The sequence below is a fragment of the Ammospiza caudacuta genome, chromosome 13, assembly GCF_027887145.1.
Source record: "Ammospiza caudacuta isolate bAmmCau1 chromosome 13, bAmmCau1.pri, whole genome shotgun sequence".
NCBI lineage: Eukaryota > Metazoa > Chordata > Aves > Passeriformes > Passerellidae > Ammospiza > Ammospiza caudacuta.
Genome location: NC_080605.1, coordinates 9,791,695 through 9,815,518, shown reverse-complemented (window position 1 = coordinate 9,815,518; position 23,824 = coordinate 9,791,695). Strand labels below are relative to the sequence as shown.

Below are 23,824 nucleotides of genomic sequence, written 5' to 3'. Positions count from 1 at the left end.
ACGGGGCAACAGCCGCGCTCCCAGGGCCGAGCGCTCGTTCCGGCCCCGCGGGCGGCCGCGGCTCCGGGCTGCGGCTCGGGCACTCCCGGAGCAGCGTTCCCATGTGGGACACCGAGAGCTGCCGCTGCCCTCCCCACCCCAAAACTCTTGTGCGGACGCGAAGGGGTAGTTCAGGGTCTTCCTGCCTTTCATTCCGCACCAGAGGGGCAAAGGCAGCCTAGGTGCAGCCTTTTTTGTAGATGGAAAAATACATCACATACACAATACCCCAAACAGCAACAGTGAGTAGTACCAGTTCTTGTCAGACTCGGTTTTATTTTTAGTGTTTTCATACTACAGCTTTAAAACATCTTTAATATCAGCTACAAAGTTTCCAGCGTTTTGCACGAAGGGCCTGGTGCTTCTCCCACTTGCAGAATTGCCTGGGAGATGATTTCTCTTTAGGAAGCTGGAGGTGGAGGGTTTAGAATTAAAAAGTCGCATTCCAATTTCAAGCATTCCGCGAAGTGAACAGTTTGCAAGGAAGACTTAGCACCATTTCCTGATGACAGCCAAAGTCTGAAGTTCTGGCTTCTCCCCACCATCCCAGAGCAGAACACACTGTCCTCAGCACTCCTCTGTTATGTCACAGCATGTCTGATCTGCATAGCCCAAGAGAAAATGAACCACAGCAAGAGGGTGAAAGTTGGGGGTTAAAGTTGACAAACTTAATTGCTTTGAGAATTAGGACCTGCACCTAAAGCTACTAGTGAAAGCCGAATGGAAACTGGTGGGACTTGAACACTTCTTGGAATTGGGAAATAACCACTAAGAATAACCTTATTTTCCACACCCCACATTCTTCAGTTATTCTGATAATTATAAGCATAGCAGAAAAAGGTAACAAGAAGAGTCTAAACAATATTCCCTGCACATCAAAAATTCAAATAAAGTTTGCATTAACAAACCTTTTTAAAAATGCAACAAAGTCAAATGATTTTACATTACCCTTAAGAAGGTAACAGCAACAGGAAAAATAACTCTTTTGTTTATTTTCCTTTTTAATAAAGCTAATTCTGCAAAAATCTGTGATTTGGTCGACACTCATAACACATAAATGTCAACAAATGCTGTTATAGGACTGAGGTTTATTAATTTACAGGATTCCTCAGTAACAACCCTAGTCCCAAGCAAATATAGCCAAGACACAATACAGGTGGTGTAGTAATACAAATGCTTTAGATTAGCAAGTATGCCATGGGGGGCATAAAAAACAAAACCCACACTTTAATATGGTCAAATTGGTTTTTTTTGATCACTTCTTTGAATTTTAACTCTCTTATTTACTAGAAAGGGAACTTCCCAGGAAAGGTTATCTGGAAACATCATGCATTTACTAACTGAATCAGCCATTCTTCCATGAAGTTCTGGAAGTGCTTTTCACTCTCCATTTGAAGGGGCAGAGAGGAGGGAAGAGGCTAATGCAATATTCCTTAAAAGTTGAAAAAAAATTCACGTCAGAGGAGAGAGAAAACAATCCTAAATGGGATTGTTATCATAGCAGGAACATAAAACTTTTCAGAAGTTTTACTGAAAGCCTAACACATCTTTGAACATGGTGCAGGGATTTATGTGAGCACCTCACAACGCCAGGGCTGCATCAGGACCTCACTGTGCTCCGAACAGACAGCAGCCACAATCCAACAGCATACAGATTATTACCATGGGATCTTACTGCAGTTCCCAAACAGCCTGATTAAAACCCATAATGTAATAGTAGTGCCAGGAGCTCCTGACACCCAGATTCAAAAGAAAAAAAACATGTTCCTATATGCTCATGTGTGCAAGCCTCAAATTAGGCTTTATGTGGTCACTGAATTACGTCTGTATGTTTGACAAAATGCCTCTCACAGAGAAAAGAAACTTACAAAAATTATACAGAAACAAAATGAGATTTAAGTGAATTTACTTCAATGGCTTCAATTTTTTCCCAGAAGGTACAAAAAAATAATAGTTTTAAATTATCTGAAAATTACACTGAAAAAACCCCACCACTCAAATAAAAGCTTCCTCAAATAGAAAGGCTCACCATGTGTCAGCCGTGGTGGAAAAACTGCAAGTTCCTTCATTTGTTGTCTGTCAGAGACCTCAGATTTTGCCAATTATCCTAAAGTTATATACCTTAACAGCTTGTCCAGAACAAACAATATATAGATTGTTTGCTCCAGTCACTTGTGCCAGAAAGGAACAATTACATTATTTTCAATTACCACTACCATTGCCTGAAATGGAATTTGCAACAGTAAATGTAAGGCTAGATGTTTCCACCCAATCCTCAGGAATGTTTTTATTGAAAATCCCTCACTAAGGAAACAGAACTTGAGTTTATGGACATTTTTGGTTGGTTGTTTTATGTTAATATTCTACAACATATGAATTTAATTTATAATATTTAAACTGCAAACTAATTTTAAACTCATTAGTTCTCCAACACAGCTCTCATTTTGTAATTTTACTGTGCTCTCATTTTTTTCGTATTTGTCTCTCAAAATGCAAACATCAAACCAAGCCAAGTACTACTTGTTGAAGTTATTCCTGTTTCTCTAGGAAGACAATCTTAAAACAAAGACTCCATACTGTGCAAAAAATTACCTTCAACACACACCATAACCCCCAAAAAGTTAAACTGTTGACTTGACTGTGGTATACAGCCATCTTCTGCTTCTGAACATCAAGGCATGATGTATAAACAACAAATAGACAATTAAATCTTGTCACTTGTTTCTTTTCATACAAAGCAAGAATAAAACCACACAAGTGATACTTCTTAATTTCTACAGCTGGGAGTTAGCCTCCTTCACCCTCTACTTGATCCCAGAGCAAGGTAAGCTCAGCACCTATTTTGGTATTTCAGCTCAGAGCCAGTCTGCTGTGCTCAGCATCAGGCAGGGCCACAAGCAGAGCAGCAATCCATACTTTCCAAGGACTGTGGTTTTGAACTGAAGCAGACAGATGATGCCTTAGGGACCAGAATAAGCAACCCAATTCAGATACCTGTTTTGATACCAGTCTTATCTGTGTGATTAGATTAACTGATGAAGATCACTTACATATATTTAGTATCTATTTACTTATGCTACACACTGTCTACATCCATCCAATTTCTGCCATCAAGATCCATCTTCCCCTCTGCAGGCTGTAAAGGATCTTGTCTTTGTCTGAAGCTTACCCTAGACCTATTAAATAAACCAGTGCTCAAAGAGCCCCCAAAACATTTAATTTGCATATTCTAATCACTTCTGCTGCTGCCTTGATTTTCCTTAGTTGTGTCAGAACAACTTTTGTAGCCCCAATCTTGTAGCTTAGCTCTTTTGTGCCAGTGTATCTCATCTGGTTTTAGTCCCTGATTTGATGCTTCTTTAAATCACTCATAACTTGCTTTGTCTTCCATAGATGGATTAATATTCCTCTTTAAGTGATATGGTTTGTACTAGGCACCAATGTAATTGTGAAAATATTTTTCAAGACATTCAGCTACTCAGTGCATAGCAAAAAAAGAATCTGTGCCTCCCTATTGCCAGAATAGTTTAAGATCTAAATGTCAGTCTGTTTTTTCACTTGAAGGAAAAAAAAAAAGGGTCTAACTGATTATATTAAGAAAACCATGTTTCTAGTGGATGCCTTATCTTCTGCACATTTATCTGCAACTTCCAGATTTGTATTTGCAGATGAAATGTTTTTTGTGATCATCAACCTAAAAGAAAAATCCAAAACAAAAAATAACATACTTTGGTTTTCTAATGGTCCCCAGGAAACAGATTCTGGCTGCTACACTTGTAAAATGCAAATTCCTACATTTGGGAGTGCTCTTTACTGAATGACCAAAGGACAGCTTTGGAGAGAAGGACCAAAGGGTCCTGGTGGACAGTAAGCTGAAGCCAGCACGGTACCCTTGCAGTTAACAGCTAACAATAAACAGGCTGTGCTGGCAGAAGCATGGCCAGCAGGACAAGAAAACCAATCACTTGCCTCTACTGAGCACCTAGGAGATCACATCTGGAGTAGTGTGTCCAGTTTTGGGCCTCAGGACAAGACACAGCAGAGCAGGTCAAGCAGAAGGCCACTAGGATGGCTGGAGGGTGAGAGGGTGTACAAGGAACAGCTGGGAGAGCTGGGTTTATTTGTCTTGGAGAAGAAGGAAATACAATTGCTGTTTTCAGCTGCCAAGTGGGGGTTAGGAGATGGAGCCAGGCTCTTCTTGGTCATGTGCAAAGGACAAGAGGCACATTTTGCAGCATGGGAAAGTCCTACAAGGCACAAGGGGAAAAGGGAAAAAAATGTGTTTCCAGTGAGAGAAGTCAAGCCCTGGGAAAGGCTGTCCAGTGTTGTAGAATTTCCATTCTGGGAGGTGCTCAAGGCATAGCACAACCCATCTCCCAAGTCAGCCCTGCTCTGATCAGAGGACTACACTAAGAGACCTCCAGAGATCCCTTCCAATCTAGAACTTTGCAATTTAATGTAGTACCCAAAAAATGAGAGCAGAACTTTTCACATGGAAGTCCTTTAAGTGCCCCAAACAAATACTAGTACCTTTCATCAGGCTAACAGGACACTATCCTCAGTGTACAGCAAGAATAACTAACACCAGGATTAATTAAAATCCACACACTGTAGGGCATTATGCCATAATCCACCTTTCCTCAGCTGTTACACTGCAGACCTATTCACTGCCTGCCTTGCCAAATCCTGAATAACCTTTCAACTGCCTCATGCTCTTGACTTCTGCTTTTCTCTAGTCCAGCCCCATTGGCCCTTGAGCCCTCCCAATGCCACCTCTCACTCCTTTGAGTGGCAGGCATCACACATTTCATCTGACTCCAGTCAAGTAACAGCACTTCAGGCAGTACAGCTGCTTAAACTCATCTTTCCTTCCTCTTGCAACCAATGAAATACCTTGTCAGGGTTTCAGAAACTCAGGCATTTGCAAGTTGCCAGTCAGTTCTCAAGTTTATTTCCCAGTCTTAGAGACTGAAATCTAACAAACCAAGCAAATTTGGTCTTTTTAAGTTCCATGCTTTTAACCTGGGAAAAAATTTGCCAAAAACTGGATGCCTGAGCTAAGGCAGCACATTGAGAGAGGAGAAAAAACCCTCCCATTTCAAAAACCAGCAAAACAAGATGCTTTTGTGTTTAGTTCTGAGGTTTTTTTCTTGAAAAATGTGTATGAGGACACCTCATTCACAGAAACAAAATCAAACCTTTTGATATACGGAAAATATCATACAATTTGCCTGAAGCAATGATATTTTTAAAAAATATTTTCTGTATTTTACAGCTTAAAAATCTCTATCACAAATATTTGCAAAAGGTATTTTAAGCAAATATAAATTTAGGTAATACTTCAATATAAAAAATACTCTCTGTTAGGTTTACTACTTCCCAGAATTCAAACTTGTACTGATGTAAAATTAAAAGGAAGACTGTGAAATAGGAGACTTGATTTTCAGAAGTACCAATCAAAATAAAGACAGGGTGCTGTGTCTAAGTGTATGATCTGCTTACACTGATTTTCACAGCAAAAAGCTATCATACTGAATTTATCATGAATGAATCTGAAAATTTTCTCCTGATGAACCTCATGAAATAACAGATCCAAATGCTGACTGGGATCTACACATTTGTCACACACTTCTTTTGGGATGTCTGCCATAAGTGCCTGTGCAATTCTAGGAACAGGTAAGAGCAAATTGCAAATATGAACATTCTCCCACTGCTCCATTCCCTGAAACAGACCTTGAGCTTTTACTTTTTGATTTTTTTCCAATCTGTCACATGACTGAGAATATTTTCAGAATTACTTTTTCACACAAGCGTTGTTTTCTGCCACGGTAAATGAAGATATCCAGGCAATGACAGTGGTGCTATGTACAGACCTCAGGACCTGAAGAGCACCTTCTTACCACTCCAACAACCTCAGGGTATGCTACAGGGTCTTTTATGCTGATATGTCTTTCATATTGCCTCAACCCAAAAGCATAAAAATACTGAATGTTATAAAATGTAGCATTAACATCAAAGCAAAACTGCTCTGCTCAGTAAAGTTTGGAAGTTCAAAACAGTTATATTTTTTGAAAACATTACTCAATAAGGAAAACCTTAAAAGTTCCTCGATGTTTCAAGTTGGGGTTTTCCCTAGTGTCTCCTGATATGCAATGAATCTTCTCAAATTCATCTTCACATTGTCAAGAACACACAGCTGATCAGTACTATATTGTCCTTTGCCTTCTTTTCGTATCTGTAAAATCAAAAAAACACATGGTTTACTGATGGAGGAGTTTCTCCCATCAGATCACCTCAAGTTTACTGTAATTCTGTGCACAGGTGTTCTGTGAGAACTCCAAGGTGTTCCTGTGTACACATGTGGAGCTCAGCAATTATTTCTGCAAGTCAATCTACTATAATGCACTGCTGCCTAAAGCTAGACTAATGGCACATTGTTTCATCCAAAAATCTGAGACATACACTTCTTTTCTGTGGCTTTTTATATGGAAAAGCTTGCACATTTAGCCCAACACCTGAAGCACCATCAGGTATGTACGTTGTGTGTACAGTGCTTAGCTTTTGGACTATGGAAGTCACTCCTCAGGCTGCATCTGACCAAAGAAACAATGTGTGGAAGGTCAGTCTCTGTTTAAGTCTAAGATGTATCTAAAATCATAGTTTAGAATGCCAGCCTTGTTATTCTTGAAAATACAGGATAAATTAACTGTTTTAATTAACCCAGAATGGAACAAAAACATTGTTGTTGTAACTGCTTTGTTGTAACTGCTACTGCAAGTTAAAAACCAAAGATGTCAATGTAACTTCAGAAAGGACTTTTCTTCCACCTCCAGAGACATCTGCAGGATTTTTGTACAACTGTTTCAGAATAATACAGTGATTTGGACATCAGTAATACTGATGGTGTAATTCAGATATTGCAATGCAGGTGCTGTACTGTTACCTTGACACATCCATGAATTTTAAGGTATTTGCTTTTTTCTAAAGTCGAGTATCAGAAAATTAAACACTTTTTTTCTGTCATCTTATAAATCAATTATATCTTCTAGGAGTCCAAAATTCAACCTTTAACCCACATTGTGCGCTGAGACCCTGAGCAGGCTGCCCTTGATGCCTACCCTCATTCTGAACACTGGCTGAAATTCCTTCAGTGTTGAAAGCAACTTGATCTGTAACGCTGCCCTTTCTGCTTCTTCACCATCTGCAAATACATCAAAAAGTGCATCCAAGGCTTCCCCTGCTACCACAAGAGAAGATTCCTTCATAGCAACCTCAAGAAGAAATTTTCCAATCATCTGTAATAAGAAAGAAGAATTGATTTTTCCAGAAATGCTAAAGAAAATTGAAAGAAACATCAAAATTCTTTTAAGCCTGCAATGCAAAGTTTGCTTTTTCACCTTCAGTGTTTCAGCTGTATCTTGTCCTTTTGCCAGGACACTGCCAGAAATTCCAAGGATGCTCACCACGTTCACTCTAACACTGGCATTGCTGCTTTGAATACCAGCCTCACACAAAGCCAACAGCTGCTCAGGAGTCATGCACTGGTCAGCAGGGGAAAGGAGGTAAAGAAGGAAGACACACACAGTTACATTTTCATGGAAATTTTGAAATATGACATTTAGAAACTGTACTTTTACAGAACACAGGCAAATTCTTCACAGAGTCCTAGATTATGAAAACTTGAAGAATTCTGAAAATGCAATTACCAAGAAATTTCAATTCCCTTTCAACTTGGTTCCTCCAGAATATATCCAAGGCTGAGATGAAGTTGAAGGAAAGGTTTTTGAGATTCTCACAAATTGACCTAGCTCAATAGCTGCTTCAAACTCATTACAACTTACAGCATAAAAGCTCAGTTTTCAGTTTAAGGCCAGAAAGGACTAGCAGACTATCTAGTACTGTGTCTTGTATAATAAATCATTATGCTTCATTCCTGTATTCAACTCACTAATTCATATCCAACCGAGATTCAAGGACCACCAGCTAGGTGACATCGGGAAATAAAGAAGCCACATTTCTAGGTGCTAAATTTCTGAATATTTGTCATTATAACTATCTTCTAAAGATATCTGTGGCTTATTGCTAGTCTGGTTTTGAATCTTTCATCTGTTTACACGTTGAGGAGGAGATATATAAAAAAATATTCCCATAAGGTCCATGAAAAACACAGTTAATGTTACTAATCTGCTCTTCCAGTGTTCACAACTGCTGAAATTTTGAACTAAAATTATATTGTTTTGTTTCAAAAAATTTCCAGTCTAATCTCACAGGAATTTGAACCTACCAGAGCATTTGAGTTTGAAAGCTTTTACCTGGGAGATGTTCTTTGATGCCATTGTTTGTAGGAGAGCCCTCAAAGCACTGGTTACAGCTTCCAGGAATTCTGTGTCTGTAGGGAGTTCTGTCAAAGAATAGAACCCAGAGCAGAAGTTAAACAGTAATATGAGGGACACAGGAGGCAAAGAAATACAAATTCCTTAATCCCTAATTGTTCCTCCAGGTACTACCACAACAGAAAAAGCTAGATTTTCAGAGACTGGTCTCTGTAGGTTGTAACCATAGTGATTTGTTTGAATTCAGCATTGAGGCTGGAACACAGCTGGGCCTCCTTTCCAGGCACATCCCTGGTTGAGACACTGTGTCACCTAAGGGACAGTGCCAGCCACTTCACCAGAACAGCAGCTGAAAACTGCTATCACATGGAAAAACATACAGGAACTGAGGAAACTGCAGGAGCTGACTGCAGACTTCACCTCCTTTCTTCTGCCTTCTTAAGCAAGCTTTTCAGACACCCAGAGAGTGTGCTGGACTCTTTCCAATTCATATAAAGAGCATGTTTTCCGGTGGTTTAATAACATTCCAGGAATGTATGACTCAAACACTGCATTATTCTTGTTTAACTACAAACTCATCAGTAGCAGCCATCACCTCCAATCTGTGTTCTGCATTTCTTGAGGCTTTTCATTTTCCTCTAATGGGTTTATTTTCTGGACCACTCCAGATGCAGAACTTCCTGATTTATGTGCACTCCTCCCTTCTCATGTAAACAAGCAGATCTTTATGCCTCTCTTTCACTTTGTAAACCACAGAATTCCTTCTAACCACATGTTGGTATGTTATCAGCTCTATCTGGCAGTTTTCATTACACAGCATTTAAACATGAAAAAATGGGCCTATGACAATTAATTAATTTTAGCATCCTTAGCTATCTTCAGATAGCAACTTCTCCAGCTTCATCTGAGAGCTTTCTATAACAAAGCATAACATATAGACCCAAAATTTGGAAGTCCTCTCTTCAAGCATGAGACATATTTTATGTGAACTTCCTTGGATATGTTTTCATAGATATTTTCATTTCTGCATTTTAGTGTTCCACACACTGCACTCAGTAATAATGTTCCCATAGACTCATCACATGTCTTTAAAAACATTGAGAAAAAAATGTGTTTTACAGGCAGATGCATTTTCAAGCACTAATGCAGTGTCATTTTCTACGCCACAGCAGAGCACTACATAAGCTACGTCTATGGCTACAAATAGACACTTGAAGGAAGGGAAGGAAACTAAATTTCTTGAGCTTCTAAGAGATGAGAAATGACAAAGCCACACATATGCCAGACTTCAACAGAACTGTCTTAGGGAAAATGTTTTCTGACAGTCTGGAGAATTGGCAGCTTTTCCAGGCTCTAAGAATCTCTCTTATTTTTTGGAAACCCATCACCACTGATCTTAAAACAAAGATTATCAGAATAGTCTGAAGAACACAGCCTGTCAGGGACCCACATCCTCAGTTTGGAAACAGGTGGGCTTTTCTTAAACCTTTTTTTTCCCCCTAATCTTGGTTCAGCTTCTCTCATGTCAGTAACAGAGAGATCATAGCATAAATCATCTAACAGGATTATGGAAATAATTATGGAAATGATGCTGCTCTCATGTTCATGATCCCAGAAAGCAGCTGGAAATGCTGCCTGCTGTAGACACGATCCAGTAACACTGTACTACCAGCAGGTGTGTGGGGAGACCTCCACAGCATGTCTATGAAATAATGCACTCTGGAGGAATCACAGTGAAGACATTCTAGTATTCATCAGGAAGTATCACAGAATCTGTGAGGCTGGGAAAGCCCTGAGATCAGTTCAGCCTGTGACTGACCAGAACCTGGTAGTGAGTGCCACGTCCAGTCTGTCCTTAAACATCTCCAGGGATGGTGACTCCACAGCCTCCCTGAGCAGCCCACTCCACTGTCTAAATACAGATCTTTATATATATATATAGATAGATAGATAAATAGATATAGTATTTTTAGAAGAATTACATTTATTACCTTCTCTGTTGAAATTGAATTCACAACCAGAACAGGGAGCTGAGCAGCTTTACCACTTAGTTGTAAAAACTTTGCACACTTTCTTACTACAAATATAATTCCAATAAAGCTAAGCCATCATAAGCATAAAGCATGTCCTGGGGACAAGGTGGCTGCTCTCTTTTCTGCTGTAATAAGGATGGACATTCTTGAGATTTTTGCATCAATTGCTTTTGCCACAATTTGTTAAGATTACTAGGAAAAAATGATGTGAAAGACTGTGCTAGACATGTATTGTTTTCACATCTCCTTAGGCTAGTTAGGGCATTTAAAAAGAAAATGTCCCATCTTCTTCATGCTTGTCTGATGGCTGAAAAACTGTTATTACCACAAATATGATCCAGCAAACAGTTCTGGTCAACAAGGCAGTGTTAATCCACTCAGAGACTTTCTGTGCAGACCCAAACATGAAGCAGGTTCTTGCACTACAAGCAGACCTGCTCAGGGTGCAGTTTGGATAAACACATCCCAACAGGATACACTGTCCTGTCGGTACATTGCCAACATTCAGTATCCTTATCTTGCAGGACTAGAGGGATAAAGTTAGTAATAAATATAGCATAGGAACATGGCTACCTTATATCTAGACAATCAGCAAGGGGGATCAGCAATTCCCCTTTACCATACATCTTACCTGTTTTAGAAAAGATGAGCTGTGAGAGATGCTGTGCAAGGGACTGAAGTGCTGAAGCTCCCCCAAGACAATCCACATCTGACACCAACAAAATGCTCTGAAGACACGTTAAAGCTCTGCACTGCACTGCATTCAGTCTGAAACAAACAAAAAACACACTGAGCAGGTATTTTTGAACACACCTGTTGAAATATAAAGAGGAATCTTGAATTTAATAAGGCTGCGATGCAGTATGCAGTTCACAAAAACATCTGTATCTCTTTATTCAAAATCATCTATCAGATCTACCAGTTTCCAGATCTCAAGAGCAGCCCAAAGATGGGCAATCCTTCTAAGCGTTCTAAAACAACTGAATTACATGAAAGATAGTAAGAGAGACAATGAAATGCCTACTTTTTAATTAATGGTTTCCAAGATGGATTGTGCATACAGATGTCTACAGCAACACTGTTCGGAAAAGCAGTTTTTTCAAGAATCTGAGGAGGGGAAAAAGAAAGGTTTAGCAATAAAGCCCTTTTTTCATTTTCTTTTTTTATAGTATGTTCAGAGGGAAGACTGAAATTTTAGCTTAATGTCAAATAGATACTTCTAACTACATATTTCAAAGTTTTCCAGATAGCAAATATCTTGCTTCTAAAAATGCCAGAATTTTCCTCTATCACTTAAATGGTGCAATTATACACTGAGTTTAGCATAGAGTATTTAAAGTGTTGAACTGTACTAACAACAGGTGATTTTCTAGGTCTCTGCTTTTCTTTCTTCTTTATCTCTTTCTTCTTATAGATGCTGCTATAGGATTTTCAGATAGCTGCAATTCTGGACGGCCTTGCCATGAAACTCTGGCTATTAAGTACAAAAACCCTTCAAAGTTTTCATCTCACACCTTGATGTCTTAGCTCAGAATTCTACAATGCTGCTGAGCTAACACAGTGACTGATTCAAATAACAAACTTCACCTTTACAACCCCAAATAAAAATGAGCAAAACAACTCTGAAACAAAAACATCTGATTTCCTGTCAGTGCCAAGTACTGTATTTCAGACACTTTGTATAAAACAGGGGGAGAGGAACTTGCACTTTTTCAGTGCTGACTGTTGTCATTCATTAATGTTACTTCCACCTCATTTAGCTAATACAGAAATCTGGCTGTCATGCTTCAGCCAAGTTTCTTTTCTTTCTGTGGGTAATCTTTTCCATGTCCAAATCAAGGAATAACAACCATTGTATTTTGGGGGGAAAAATTTTTAAAAAGACCTACCAGATTTCTGAAACACATGACCCTTCTATTCTCACTTACATGAGTAAATTATTTAGGTCATGCAACGATGCACCATCTCTAGGCCAAAAAAGTGAGGCCAAACTCACTTAAAAAAATACTCCCTTCTCCAGGTGGATTGGAGTAATTTGTTTGTCTAACCTGGGATACAAAGCAGAAACAAGGGCAAGACTGTAACATGTGCTGGGAATAATAAAGAAGACAATACCTTCTTTGGAATGAGGTTGTTCAGAAATGCTGAGTTAACTTCATCAGAGAGGCACAGGGGTGACAGCAGCAGCCCACTCCCCTCATTGTATGAGTTTTCCATGAACAAGTCACTCTCATCACTGCTGGAGAGTTCTTCCCACTCATCATCAGAGGGATCTGAGAACACAAAACAGATTTGTAAATGTAACAGCCCTCATGAAACAGGTATCTCATTTCCCAACTGAAACCGGCTCCTCCAAACTTCTTGGTTTAGGAGTCTCTAAGTTCTTGGGCTCTAACAAACTCCTCACAAACCAAGCACCATTAAGCGACAGTTCTAAATATCTTATTAAAAATATTTTACACTCATTGAGACACAAATATTCTTATGAGAGAGGTTCTTTATATGTGGGCACATTAATCACTGATATGAACAATGTGTTGTTTAAAAATATCAAAAAAAGGTACAGAAGAAACATTTCATTAAGATTTTAACTTGGATTGTACCACTTCATTTTCTGAGGCTAATTCAAGCATGCAAATACACCAGTTTAACTTAACTTGTTTACTAATTGCAGTCAGTTGAAGGCAATTGTTTCCTCTGGCAATACTGAAGCCACAGACAGATGTCCTCTGCCTGGGCAGTAACTGGGCTGGATGAAGATGTTACTGTCTCCACAGCAAGGTCAGTTGAAACAAAATGATGACAGCAAAGAAAGCCAAATAATCTCTGACAGTTATTTCAAGCAACACATTTCACATAAATTAAACTAGGTTTATAATCTTAAACCTGAACTAGGCTACTTACATGACTTATTCTACCAGCAGATCTTTAAGGGCAGGTATGGTGAGAGGAGTAGAAGTTCTATTACCAACAGGCTGCTGTGTGAATAATCTGTCCACAGCTGAAGGGGGACTTTGGCTGACAAGCACAAACTAAAACCACCCTCATTTATATTTGAACTCATCTGTCTACCTCCACAGAGTTCACATTTAGTTGAAGTTTCTTTAAATTTGGTTACATTTTAACTGGTGTGTACCCAAGTCCTAAGTCTACAGGTTGGACTGATCCTCCTTTCCAACAGATGAAAGCTCTGTGTACATAGGTCAGGATATTTAACTATTGTGACAAAAAAAAACTACACCATCATATTGACTCCTGAGTAATTCTGTTTGACAACACAGATTCTTATGAGATGTAGGTCCTGTAGCAACTACAGAAACAGACATGCACTTCTGTGGCAAAAGGTAAATTCACTAAAAATACAGCAAGAAAGATCCAAATGAATGCATTTCACTTGTAGTGTGCAAATTAAAGAATTTATTTGAAGGTGATGGTTATTGTTTATGAGATGTAAAGATGTCAAGGTGTAGCAACTTGACCACACAGGCATCTTATGGTAATATCCAATTAATTCTACAGCCATAACTTGCTGGTGTTAATAGCCTAAAACATGAAAACAAAGCAAGATATCCTGCTTTCAGTCTCTTACCTCTTCTAAAAAATTACTTTTGCACCTTTAAAAAACAAAGAAAGCAAAATGCATCCCTTGAAGACTAACTGATAACAATACAACCTGACAATGCAATTCAGCAATAACAAAGACAGAAGTTGTCATAAGTCGACAGCAAGTGACCAGGGCAGAGCAGGAACTGGGATCTAGAACTCTGGCCCATAACTATGGTCAGGTTTCTTCTAATGTTCTGAGAAACACAGAGGCATTTCCAGCAGCAATCCCATCTTACTGGTGACCCAAGAATTACAGACTGCACAGCAGTGCAGGAGCCTCTTGGCTTCTTGCCCGGGTGCCCATCAAAGGGGAGCTCTCTGCTCCCTCCAAGCACTGCCCAGTGCTCAGTACAGCACATCCCTCACCAGCCTGGTTACTTCTCTCAGTCCTGCTGCAAGCTGAGTGTTTTAATGAACTCAGCATAATGGCTACAGCTATTTTAGTCCTCAAATAATTTGAAAATTAAATGAACAGCTGCCTCTGGATTCATCCTAATTTCTAGAGACTGTCTGCCCACGAATGGGTAAAGTACTGTAGCAAAATACAACACAATCAATCTTACATTACACTGAGTGAATGGCAGAATATGCAGCTTATCCACAAGAGATTTTCCAATTAAAGGGGAAAGCTTATGAATTACAGCTCATTAGATGAGAAATGCAGTTATGAAAGGAGCTTCATATACTAGGTGCAGAATTTCCGTGTGTTGTAAGAGGAAAAAAAAGTTACCATTGGGAATAACTGAGTATTACTGTGGATTTTATAAGAACCTGAACATTTTACTCAGTTACTTTCTACACAATTACTCCTGCATCAGGCTGAAACTACAATAGCAGGCAAAGTTTTCAGGTTTTGGAGGGTTTAGGGGATTAGTTTCGTTTGTTTGTTGGCTTCATGAAATAGAATTTGATAATCTCTCATTTGTTTTCCTGAAGGTTAGAAGAAAAGCTATCAAAACAGAATTTGAGTTCATAAAAGATACAGAATATCAATAGCCTACTCCCCTCCAAATCACAGCCTCTTTCTCCTCCTCCTCAGGCTCATAAAGGCAGGACTCTGGAAGCCAAGATCTACATTGTTGCCAGAGTTGCATAAAAAAGCTGTCCCTACTGCTAATTTTGCAACACCTGTAGTATCAAAACTAAATCAAAGCTGTAAGACTTATCTGTTTTAAAAAATTTGATGCCCCCATCCTGCAGTCAGATTCACACACATCTTGCATCAGAAGTCAGACCTCACTCTAACTGACCAAAGATTTTGCTGCAACACTTTAGGAAATACCTCTCTGGCATGAGTGTTTTTTTGTTTGTTCTTAAATGTTTGCACATGCAGGATCACACAAAAAAATTAAGCAACATAAATCACTTAAATGAAGAAAAAACAATAAATTAGTAATAGAAATTAAAACCTACTTTGCCACCAGATGAGGGTATCAGGGACAATATGCCCATGGGCATTTGCCCTTGAAAACCCAGATGAGCAAACAGCAACCTAAAGGTGACCTACTCAGAAACAAAACACACCACAACAGTTGCAATGAACGAGACTCCTACAAACCTTCACTGCAGCACATATTAACAATGATCTCCAGAGCAGTCTGCTGAGCCGTCAGTAAAGCTGTCACTTCTTTCAGTTCCCACTTATCAGACTAAAAAATTAAAAACATGAACCAAATTTGATTTTGGAAAACAACATTTAAGTGCCATTTAAAGTATCCACGCTGTCAGTTAAAAATACAGTCCCAGCCATCTCCTCTTCTCAGTCTACACCCAAACTTGAAAAAACCCCCAAAACACAAATCCAAGCAGTGTTATCTACCATCTTTCTGTTGGATGTTCCAGAGCAAATTTAATTCTCAAGGAATGCCACTTGCACTAAAGCTGTCCAAAAGCCAGCCAGCCACACTTACTGGAAGTAAATCTGAAACATCATTTTCTGTTCTGAATTTTCCTTTTGGTATTTCTTCCATGTTATCATCTTCACTCAAAACACAGTTTTCTGTAGTATCACTCATGTTTTCCTCAGTTTCTGGTTCCACAGCAAGTTTTAACCTGTTTTTCTCAGCTTCATTCATACGAATAATTGTTTCACCAGCATCTATTGCCAATGATTCTGAAAATATCTTCAGGATTGCATTAACTGTGCTTCCCAGGCTGCCTGGTGGAATGGTATCCTTTATATTCCAGATAGTGCCTAAATATGAGGTAACCAAATCATATAAATTATTAAAGTGCTCAATTCCCAGCTCTGTAATAGCCATTTTGTAAGGACACAGCCTCCATTACTTAAAACACTCAGTGCTTATATTTACTATAAATATTAAAGTCTTTTCTCTACAGATTTCTTTTTTTTTTGTACAATTAATATACTTATCTGTAATAACTGTTATGCCCACATCTTAAGCTCAAGTAAATTTCAGCATGTAAATATTTACAGAATATTTATGTGGAGTGACCTCGGTGTCACTCTGTACCTGAGATAACAAATCCACATGCAAGAATCATGTTCTACGGAGTCTCAAAATTAATTTTTAACACTCCAGTATCAAAAATCACCCTGGTTACCATTTGAGGTAACAAGAAGAATTCAAGGTAGAGAACTTGAGGTAAAAAAAAATTTACAGCTAGTAAGATCAAAACAACTCCTGTACCACTTATTATTGACTCATTTAACTGTTAAAAACTAAATGAGCAGTTAAAGTAGGCAATCACATTGAGCAGGGGCTGAATTCAGAATCAAGCATTCAAGCCAATTTTAAAACTAGTTGCAAATACCTACTTGCAGTTCCGAAAGGCAGCTATAACCTCACAAACCATCTTGATTGTACACCTTGACAATGACACGTGCAGACCACAGCAGAGAAGACTAAGCCTTCTGTCCTTCCCAGCCTCCTTTACCTGCCAGGCTCCCCACCTCAAAGCAATGAAGCCCCCTGAGCACTGTACCTGCTATCAGTGTTCTCAGAAGGATGTGCTTCATGGTGCTCTCTGGACTCAACATCACTGCTTCCAGTATTTGCTGCGCAGAAGCATTAAATGAAGAAAGAAGATCTGGATTATCTTCTGTCACTGCCTGCAAGCAGTTTGCTGCAGCAAACAACAAGAGCAAACATAATTAACAAACCCAGTTGTACAGTTGTAGCTTTTGCTCTGCTAATGAGAAAGCACTATCCTCCTGAAAGCTGGAGTAATGAAATGCTGACACAGGAAAAAAATTTCATGCAGCATCATGTTGTAATGGCCTGACACTGTGCTTCACAAGCTGTATTTTGGATTAAAAGACATTCTGTGGTAAACCCATACATAAAACAGGTGAGGATGATACCACATCAGCCATAGAATTGGTTATATTAATTTCAGCTACTCAAAATTAAATTTATCCATTATATACTGACAATGGACAACATAAAAAAATGTTGGAAGCACACATACCTTCATGACCATTATGAAACTGTAATAACAATAAGATTGATAAAACCAGACTGAAAATGATTGGAATTGTTTGGGGTTTTTTTAGAAGGACTATCTCCTCTGCTCAACAAATTAAACCCTCCATTACCAAAACATAAACACAGAATGAAAAAACACAGCCTGCCTTTAAAGTCCTCTTCCCACAAAATTTTTCTTCCCATGCAACCACCAATAAGCCATTCTCTTTTGGACTGAAAATAAGCACACCAGACGTCAATTTCTTTTTATGTGCTGTTCAAAAATGAATGTACAGTCTTACACTCACAGCAAACTTCAGCAATGCTAAAGCAGGTCCATTATGCATTGAATGTAATATCAGTGTTACATTCATATAATTTTAAAAAAAGGTATCTTTAAAGCTTTATCTTCTCTTTTTACCACTTACCTACTGAAATAGCCAGATCCACATTCGTGGCAAATTTCTTCATGTAATGTAAGACAGCCTCCAGACATCCTTCTTTATTGAATATGTATAGGGCAGTATTGTTGCATTCACTAATGTATGGAAAAGATCAGTCAAACATTTTTCTAGGAAAAAAAAGTACTGTAGCAACATCTTAAGCACCCCATACTTGTTATTACTCACGTTTTTAAAAGCTACCTAAGAATTATGCATTAGTCAAAGAGCTATCCTTCATTACTGAGGTTATGATTAACTCGGCACGAGATGCTGAAAGAGAAGCTGCAAAATCCTGGGCACTTTTGAGGAAAGCTGGCTTGTGCCAGCTGCTTTCTTCACAGTGTTTGGAGTTTATCTGGGAGCCTCACTACAGCTCCTGCTGGAGTGAGCAAGGCAGTTCAGAGCTGTGGGCTGCCAGCCAGCCCAGGGCTTCCTGCAGCCACAGGAGACTTCACCCACAAACCCACTGCCAGCAGAGCAGGCTGCTGCCTCTCAATCAGTACCCACTCACTCCAAAAGTGACTGCTCTTACCATTCAGAAATGCAGTTACTTTCATTATCCAACAGCAGCATTTGTGTTTCTTCAAGTACTCACAGCTACTCTCTGTTTTAAACTTATATGTTGATATAAGAGTAATTCAAACTAAAAAAAGCACAGGAGCTAACTAGCTACAAGGGTCTTCAAAACTTTCATTTTGAAAATATTATGTCTCAGCATCTATGCCAGCCCTAATTTTATCAGAATCAAACTTAGCAAGGAAACAAGCAGTTCACATTCATTACCACAAAGTTCAAACTACAGAAGTGATTTACATCACACTTAATAATCATACTTCCTGTTCTCAAGCACTGACTAAAAAACAAAAATAAATATGAACACACAACATTGCTGAGTCAGTTACAAAAGGTCATGTATTCTGTGCAAGATGCTGAACAAGGAGTTTATCTACTGTTCTAGATTCCAATCCCTAAAAAATAAATATCCCAGTTCAGAAATAAGGCCTCAAGCCAGCAGTCACATCACACAAACAGGCACAAAGGCAGTTCCACTGTGGCACTGTACAGTGCTAAATAAAATCCTCTATGCAAAGTGTACAATGTGAGAAAAAATAAAGAGAAACAACACAAAGTTCAAGGAGAACTTTGTTTTGGAACAGATTTGTATCACTTCAATGTTTACAGTAATTTCTGTATTAATAGCATTGCCATTTCTCTTCCTTCACCGGGTGTTTCCAATATAAACTACTAATAGAACAATTTACATTTTCTCACATAATAAGTACATTTTTATCAGTGTCTCAGTAACTAAGGGATGGTTGCCCCAAACAGTTAATATTAATTTTTGGGGATGACCTGCAGAGGAAGGAAGTAGTATAAAAACTCCTCATATTCCTAGAGCACTGATCCACTGATTAGAATTTCATTTTCTCTGTTTCTTGTATCGTGATACAGATCTACGGGAAATACCTGCAAGAAGCCACAATCCACCCAGCAGACTATGACAGAACATGTTTAGAAAACAGGATCAGAACTCAGGATGAAGAACCAGTAGAAAAAGAATTTGTTACTCATCTAAAACTATTTACCAATTTCTGGAATCCTTCACTTAAAACAAGTAATCTATACTGGAAGATAAACTTCTATTTCACATGGGATGAGGGCTCATCATTATTAAAGCAAGGTAGGAGAAACACAATCAGAATCAGCAAATGAATGCATCTTCCCATGCCAGGACAACCATTTCTTTTCTGCCTCAATTACCACACTCCTTTTCAGGAACAATTTAATTGTTTACACAGTACTTACCATATATTCCACAGTAAATTAATAGCCTCATTGGCTATGTCTTCAATATAATTTTTGTTCACTCCTCTGCATTTCTTTGGAGAGAGCTGGTTAGCATCCAGTCCAGTGCTGCACTACAACCAAACAAAAGAAGCAGGGTTGGGAAATAATCAGCCACAAAGAGAGGCAAAACTTTAAAGTGTTATCAGCACTGAGTGGAGAGATCCTCTCATGCAGTGTTTATTACCTGACTAGCTTACATGTATTACAACACCTGACTAGCTTCCTTTCTTTATGAAAACTTGAACCATTGATAACTTTTCTCTTGTAGAAAGACTCTTACAGTACTTGCTTTGCAGTTAGTGCTTAGAAGCACTTTCTATAAAAAATTAAAAAAAAAAATATTGGGAATTTTACAACCTGAAGTACTGTTTCTTGCTATTAGTCTGTATGGAGCTATCAACAGTTATTTCCCCACAAAGATTAACTCAGCTAATACCTTACTATGCTCTATAGTAATGCTATTACTCATATTTTAAAAAGGGGAAGAAACATACAGAAAATGATGACATTGCTCAAGGTTGCTCATACAAAGACAGCAGGTAAGAGAAATCAATGCAATATCCAAACTGCAGTGCAACACCTGGACCAAACAAAGAATACAAATTCAGTACATGTTATTCTCCACTAACTACCCAGTTCTACATCCATTGAGACAAAATTGCTCAGCAAAATAACATCACTGGAATAATGCTGCAACATAAATGAAGGACCTTGATTCTCACTGACGGAATAAACTTGTCTTAACTGACATTACAGACCCAAATCTCCAGACCTTTCACTCAAAAATCACCCTAGGCAGCAAACCTCACTATGGACACAGGTTAGCTGGCCAGGAGCCAGAAGGCAGGGGTTAGAAATCTCTGGAATAACTTTTGTATCACTAAACCTATCAAAACATTCTTTCAAAAGATCTTGCAAGTACCTTATTGTATTAACAGCTACGGAAATAGAACTGTGTTTGCATACGGGACAATTCAGCGGCTAGACCAGGTTTAAAATAAAATAAAAATAAGCACACCTCTTTCAGAAGTGCAACCAGGGGTGTCATGATGTCATCTGTCACCATGTCATCACAGACATCAAATCCTCCACAAGCACTCAGATTTCTAGGGAAAACAAAAAAAAGTAATGCTTTGGATGAGATACAATACTTTCCAAGAATGCTTCAAAACCCCCATACCTTTGATATTCTTCTCTACAAGTTATGGTATGCTGTCACCTTATCACAGGGGTTCCATACTGTTGTCTCCTTATCATATAACTTTCATACCTTCTTGGTGTTTCTCGTGGTCAGCTCCTCCAAGCACTGACTCTTTCTTCTTCACAAAGCAGCCGGTGACTCCAGCTCCCTCTCACCCAGCCACCCCACTCTTTTATAGCACTCTTCTTCTCACTGCTTACAGCTGTGGCCTGTTAAAGTCAGGCCTGTTCCTAATCTTTGCTCATTGACCCAGCTGCAACTCCTTAGGGGTAAGATTACTTTCTGCACTACCTTTATTTTCTTATATTCTATCCCCCTACATGGTACCTTTTGTTTTAAACTCAATTTGCTTAAACAGTAGCTTTAGTCTTCTACCTCACTAACACAAGAGAATAGCTTTGGAGTTAAAAACAAAATATTATGTCCATTTATTCATTGTCACAGACATATTTTCTGAAAAATCCTTTCCTTAGGATTTCTTCTCCTGAGAAGCTGAGAGGCCTCAGGAACATAATGCAAACAATGATTATCTGCTGCTGAGGAATGCAAAAGGTGCATCTGTGATTGGTCTCATGTGGTTGTTTCTAATTAATGGCCAATCACAGTCAGATGGCTCAGACACAAGCCTTTGTTATTCATTCCTTCTTTTTCTATTCTTAGCTGGCCTTCTGATGAAATTCTTTCTTCTATTCTTTTAGTATAGTTTTAATATAATATATATCATAAAATAATAAATCAGCCTTCTGAAACATGGAGTCAGATCCTCGTCTCATCCCTCATCCTAAGACCCCTGTGAACACCATCACAATTCATGAATTAGAAACCTTATCTGTACTAAAACATCATGATACAAAATGCCATCCAAACTGCACTCGAGTCTCTATTTCCTCATACAGCCATACATTTCATAAAGCCTGCTCCTGATATAAAAGTCTCACAGAGCAAGAAAAGCCCCTCTCTCACAGACCTCAGCTGATGTAGGCATAGTTCCTCACACCACAATTAAAGCAAGAGAGGCTGGCACTGCAGCCCACAGCTGTCACCAGCAGAACCCCAGCTTTCCCCCATGCCAGGATCCCTGATTGAGCTGAGCAGCAGCGAGTGCTCACCTGAGAGCGCCCGCAGCCGTTTCGCGCACAGCCAGGCTGGGGTCCATGAGCAGCGGCCCCAGGCAGCGCACCACGTCCCGCTGCACGAAGGCGGGGATGACCTGCTCCTGCTGCAGCAGCTGCGAAATGCTGGCACAGGCATACTCCCTCACCTCAGCACTGGGATGCTGCAGCTGCGGAGACACAGAGCACATACACTGAGGGAAAAGGGAGCCAGAGGGTTTTACTGAGTGAAGGGATTGATCGGGGCACTGTGGCTCCCATTTACTGCTCCTGAGTGAAAGCAGGAACTTTTACCTTCCATGAAAGCTTATAAATCCTTGCCTGGGTTATGTGTGTTAACTTTATGACTAGATAAATTCCATTCTGGGTATTTGACGAGATAGCCAGTCCAGACACAGATTTGACACTAGCTGGCACTGGTGAGACCTCAATTACCATGCATTAAAAACACTGAAGTGGGGGGAAAATATCATCAACTAAGTATAAGACATAACACATGCCACCATAAAGGAAAGCTGAAGAAACATAAAACAAAAAAAAGTTATAGCCTTTAAATTAAAAGTATCTGCATAACAGCAAGAAACAAGTCTTCCCTACATTCCCCAAGACAATGTTGACACATCCTATAACAGAGTTTTAGGTGAGATACAGGAATTACAAATTGCAAAATAATAACACAGTAGAAGTGCATATCCTGGAAGGCTACGGAGTTTGTTGAAAACCTAGCAGATAAACATCTGCTGAAGAGCAGAACAGAGGAGTGGTAACATCAGATCCTGCCTCTATTGAAAAAGACGTCTCAGCTCATCCTCACCTGTGCCATTATTTATTCTCTCTTTCCTAAACAGGTTAGTCCAGAAAAATATCAATCAGTGATCTGTTCAATGAATTAGGTTGGGTGAAGTGAGCAAAGGGAATTTAATTACTTAAAGGAAAACGGATTTTTTCTTCTGATTCTAAAGTAACACCTGCAGAAGGAGATTTACATCCGTTTTTACCTGCAATACTTAAGCCAGGACTATGGTCGTGACCATAGTCAAGTGACCAAACCCAGTCTTCCTCAACATTTTCCATCCTTTATACCTTACATGTGGCGCTTGGACACTTGGCTCTGGCCAAGTAGAAGTCTCCGGCCGGGGAGCCCGAACGCAAGCCCCGCCGGAAGGGCCTGGCACCGGCGCAGGGCCGAGGGGCACGGCGCTGTCCCCCGGCCCGCCGCCGCATCGCGCACGACGGCAGCGCGGGCGGAGCCGGGGCCGCGCGGCCGTGACGCCGTGGGAGCGACGGGAGGGGAGCGGAGTGAGGCGCGGCCCCGTGCGGCCGCTCGGCTCCTGCCCGCCGGGGGCGGGACCGCGCCCGGGCCCTCGCTCCGCACCTCCGCGGGGGAAGCCGAGGCCTCGCCCCCCGCACCCGGCCCCGCAGCCCCCGCCGCTCCCCCGGGCCGGAGCGGGGCTCTCGCCACGCCCGCCCGCCCCCGCCCGCACCTTCTCCAGCAGTTCCGCCGCCGCCTCCTCCTCGGGGCCGCGCTCGCCGTCGCGCTGCAGCGCGGGGCCGGCGGGGGCTGCGGGCGCCCTGCGGAACCGCCGCGCCCGGCTCTTGCCCATGGCTGCGCTCGGCGCCGGCGCGCCCACGTGTGCGGCCCCGCGCAGGCGCCGCGCCCGCCCCGCTCCGCACACCCCGCCCTGCCGCGGCCGCCGGACATCCGCGCTCGGCCCAACACCGGCACCGCCGCAGCCCGCACCGAGGGAGCACACCGCGCCTACTGCGCTCAAACAAGAACA

The 23,824-nt window shown here is 40.3% G+C and overlaps 1 protein-coding gene across 4 annotated transcripts; it reads right to left on the bottom strand.

The window, feature by feature from the left end:
* Positions 1–303: 303 nt before the first annotated feature.
* On the bottom strand, positions 304–23,565 carry HEATR3 (HEAT repeat containing 3). Of its 4 annotated transcripts, none has more exons than XM_058813598.1 (15): positions 23,528–23,565; positions 22,041–22,213; positions 20,749–20,836; positions 19,689–19,801; positions 17,868–17,977; positions 16,958–17,098; positions 15,922–16,205; positions 15,570–15,660; positions 12,521–12,678; positions 11,430–11,512; positions 11,037–11,173; positions 8,352–8,440; positions 7,437–7,580; positions 7,158–7,334; positions 304–6,274 (listed from the first exon to the last, which is right to left on the bottom strand). In XM_058813598.1, exons 2-15 carry the CDS (start codon positions 22,085–22,087, stop codon positions 6,155–6,157), a joined length of 1,782 nt encoding a protein of 593 aa, XP_058669581.1. In that variant the 5' UTR covers positions 22,088–22,213; positions 23,528–23,565; the 3' UTR covers positions 304–6,154. The 4 variants fall into 4 exon arrangements, with proteins under 4 accessions (XP_058669581.1, XP_058669584.1, XP_058669583.1 ...); XM_058813601.1 differs by lacking the exon at positions 23,528–23,565 and adding an exon at positions 20,225–20,310 and having other exon boundaries at positions 22,041–22,094; XM_058813600.1 differs by lacking the exons at positions 22,041–22,213; positions 23,528–23,565 and adding exons at positions 20,225–20,310; positions 21,001–21,047.
* Positions 23,566–23,824: the final 259 nt, after the last annotated feature.

Coding starts and splice junctions, on each gene's coding strand:
- HEATR3 (XM_058813598.1), bottom strand. CDS start 22,087: ATGGACCCCAGCCTGGCTGTGCGCGAAACGGCTGCGGGCGCTCTCAG. Junction 8,441..11,036: donor GCTCATCTTTTCTAAAACAG/GTAAGATGTATG, acceptor ATTCTTTGACAG/AACTCCCTACAGACACAGAA. Junction 6,275..7,157: donor AGCCAGTGTTCAGAATGAGG/GTAGGCATCAAG, acceptor TTGATTTTACAG/ATACGAAAAGAAGGCAAAGG.